Source organism: Drosophila melanogaster, chromosome 3L (assembly GCF_000001215.4).
Source record: "Drosophila melanogaster chromosome 3L".
NCBI lineage: Eukaryota > Metazoa > Arthropoda > Insecta > Diptera > Drosophilidae > Drosophila > Drosophila melanogaster.
In genome coordinates, this window is record NT_037436.4 from 20,265,586 (window position 1) to 20,268,858 (window position 3,273).

The 3,273-nt window shown below is 36.5% G+C and overlaps 1 protein-coding gene and 1 non-coding gene across 4 annotated transcripts; one reads left to right on the forward strand and one right to left on the reverse strand.

Annotated features, from left to right (window-relative positions):
- Positions 1-12: 12 nt before the first annotated feature.
- asRNA:CR43876 (antisense RNA:CR43876) lies at positions 13-615 on the reverse strand. Of its 3 annotated transcripts, NR_073954.2 has the most exons (4): positions 492-615; positions 281-425; positions 161-221; positions 13-103 (listed from the first exon to the last, which is right to left on the reverse strand). The 3 variants fall into 3 exon arrangements; NR_125014.1 differs by having other exon boundaries at positions 161-425; NR_073955.1 differs by having other exon boundaries at positions 161-615.
- CG32228 (uncharacterized protein) lies at positions 229-3,215 on the forward strand (the record flags this gene model as incomplete). The annotated part of the gene is made up of 1 exon (NM_168839.2): positions 229-3,215. One exon carries the CDS (start codon positions 229-231, stop codon positions 2,974-2,976), a length of 2,748 nt encoding a protein of 915 aa, NP_730504.1. The 3' UTR covers positions 2,977-3,215.
- Positions 3,216-3,273: the final 58 nt, after the last annotated feature.

Below are 3,273 nucleotides of genomic sequence, written 5' to 3' on the forward strand. Positions count from 1 at the left end.
TATATTTATTTTAGTTAATTTATTATCCAACATACTAGCACTTAAAGATTCTCATTTCAAGTCCTTCCTTGTTCTTTAAAGGCAATTGAAATTTATTTTGTGTCTATGAATAGATACTTAGTAAGCCTATGGTGTTAGTATCAATTTATCAATAACTTACTCAATGTCGTAATAAAACTGAATCAAAATTTCAGTTCCCGAGTATTTTAAAATCCAAATTGCTCGTTTATGGAGAGGCTACATTATCCAATTGCTTTAAATCCAAATGCCAAATACCTACCCAACTCGATTTCGAATGTTTTGTACAGTATTCAAAAATTTGATCAAAGTACGCTTGCTTGGCCGACTTGCCAACGGAAACGGAATGTCCCGATTGGAAAAGCATTCACATCGCCACCGGAAGTTCCTTTAGCCGGAACTGCCACCTGCGTGATCCAAAAGAGAAGACAATGTGCATCCAGAAGTAATGCTAAGGAGGTCCAGAAGAATACCTTCTATCAAATTCTTCAAGCCAGCCAAGATCAACCTTGCATTCAGCAGAGTTCCAGAATCAAACGAAAAAGTACCGACCCCAAATTTAAATCCGATTTTAAAGACGACAGCATTTACAATGATATATACGACATAGTGAGGTCTCACACTCAATACAAAAGATTACCTCAACTTGAAAAGCAGCCTGAGCAACAAAAGCCATTTTCTTTGAATACACCTGCGGTTGAAGTCTATAAAGTTCGTCCGTTTGCGACCGAAATAAAAAAACCAAGAAGCAAAACTGCTAATTCAACCGCTAAGACAAATAAACTTCGAGAAAAAACGAATGAGCTTTCGGATTCAAAAAGGACAACTCATCAGTCTAAGTCGAAGTTAACAGAATCAAAGAGTTCAAGGAGATATACAAATAAACTAAGAGAAAAAACTAATGAGCTTTTGGTTTCAAAAAGGACAACGCATCAGTCTAAGCCAAAGTTAGCAGAATCAAAAAGTTCGAGGAAAAATACAAATAAACATAGAGAAAAAACGAATCAGCTTTCGGATTCAAAAAGGACAACTAATCAGACTAAGCCGAAGTTAACAGCATCAAAGAGTTCGAGGAAAAAGACGAACAAACTTCAAGAAAAAACGAATGAGATTCTGAATTCAGAAAGGACAACGCCTCACTTTAAGCCGAAGAGCTCGCAGAATCAGTTCTTAAAATATGAAACAAGAGAAAATAAGCAGAAGGGCAATTCAAAATCCGAAAAGCACAAAGCAACCCAACAGTTGTGGCCATTTCGGGGTAGAGGTGCAGATCGAATCCCACAGAGAAGTATATATAACGATCAATTCAATGTGGGTTCCGAGATTAAGTCGAATTTTTCCACCACCCAGCTTCCAGATCCAGATGGTCAAAAGATCCAAGAGGTTTCTACTGAGGAGCAGGGAAACATGGACGAAAAGCCTGAACAGAAAACTGAAAGAGCTAGTGATACAAAAAGAAATTCCAACGAAGAATCAGGCAGGAGAAAAAGAAAGTCCAAGCTAAAACTAAAACTATTTAATGCCAATAATACTGATACAATATATGTTGTTCAAGGAAGAAATTCAAAAGGGCTGACAGGTGTTCCGCTTTTAAATAAGCGTTCTGGAACGGAGATTTATAGAATCAAAGAAATGAAATTAAATCCGTTTAAGGAACAGGAAGACTTCTCCACATTAAAACCGCAAAAGACAGATTCTTATATTTTGGGAAGATCAAAAATGCGTTTTAATTCGAATCGGACACGCGAAAAGAAAATCTCTACGATTAGAGAGAAATCCCTAGTGGAAAGCACAACTGATACTGATACAACTGCCAACAATATACAGAAAAATTTTAAATCAACGTCAGTAAAATCTAACGAGCAGGAAATTCAAAGCAGTACAGCGCCAGTAAAAGAAGAAATAGTTTCCAAGCCAAGAAAAATGTATCCCATTAATAGAATTCTAAATGTTATAAATGAATCCAGAAGTATCGGAAATCCGGACGAACATAGCGAAATATTGGTAAGAAGATCATCATCTAGCTCTTCACAAATTTCCAGTCAGAAACAGAAGCCGAAGGATATTTTTGAAGAGAACACTGCTAAGTTAAAAAGGAAAACTAAAACGACTACTAATGTGTCTCAAATAAAGGATAAATCAAGGTTTTTTCGGCATAACTCCGCACCGCCAACGCCAACAAATTCTATTGAAACCGAAATAGAAGCGTTACCAGTTTATCCTTACGAAGAGCACTCAGATGATAATGAGGACGAGACCTCCTATAGAAGCGGCAGTATCTACTCAGCGGATCGAAGGACCTTGGAACGCAAAAGCCTTCTGGAAAGGTTAAACTCGAAGATTCGAAAAATCAATCTTGATACGACGTCGCAAATGTACCAGCAGAGATTGTTCAAGGTAAAGCAATTTCTTAACCGTCACAGCATGATCGATAATACAGATACGTCCTCAATCGACATCGAAGGAATACCCGATAGCGATTTGCTGATGTATCCGTATACAGAAATATATGAAAATAAGACGACCGTCACAAAGGTGAATCAGCCAAAGGTATCTGAAGCAATTAAGGAAAATTCGAAGCCCATTTTAAGACCTCCAGATGATACTCGTAAGATTAAAAATGAAAAGCCTGTTCGGAAAAAAAGTGCCTGCATTATATGCCGAACTATTAGAGGCAATCACGGAGCAAAGGAAGCACCTTTCATGGAGCAGATGAGAAAAGAGAAAAGGCGTCGGGAACTATTGACATACAGAGCAAAAATAGAAGAGCCCCATATTAAATCTTTTAACATCCTGCCCAAGGATCCCAAGAATAAAACTAAAGCCATCAACATGCATGATCTCAGCAAAAAAGAACTTTACACTCTGGAAAGTAGGATAAATATTTTCGGCACTGCGAGTAGTATGTCTAGTTTCCCTAAGAAAAGTAATTTAATTACTTTTCCTAGTGAAACTTAATCATATTACTCATATCCAAAATTGTATATCTATTTATTTTCCCAGGAAGAGTAGTTCTAATATATGTTTCCAAAAAAAAAAAAACAATGAGTCATTTGATGCATTTCTCTATATTTCATGCGAATTTGGCAAGAAAGTGCAATCGTTGTTGACAGATCCGCATGCTTATAAAGCCAATTAAATAATAAATGCATCTTTTGTCAAAATGAACTTGCGCTGCATTACTATAGCTGACATTTAACAATAGACACCCCACTCAAAAAAAAAAAATAAAATAAAAAACAAAAACATCTTATT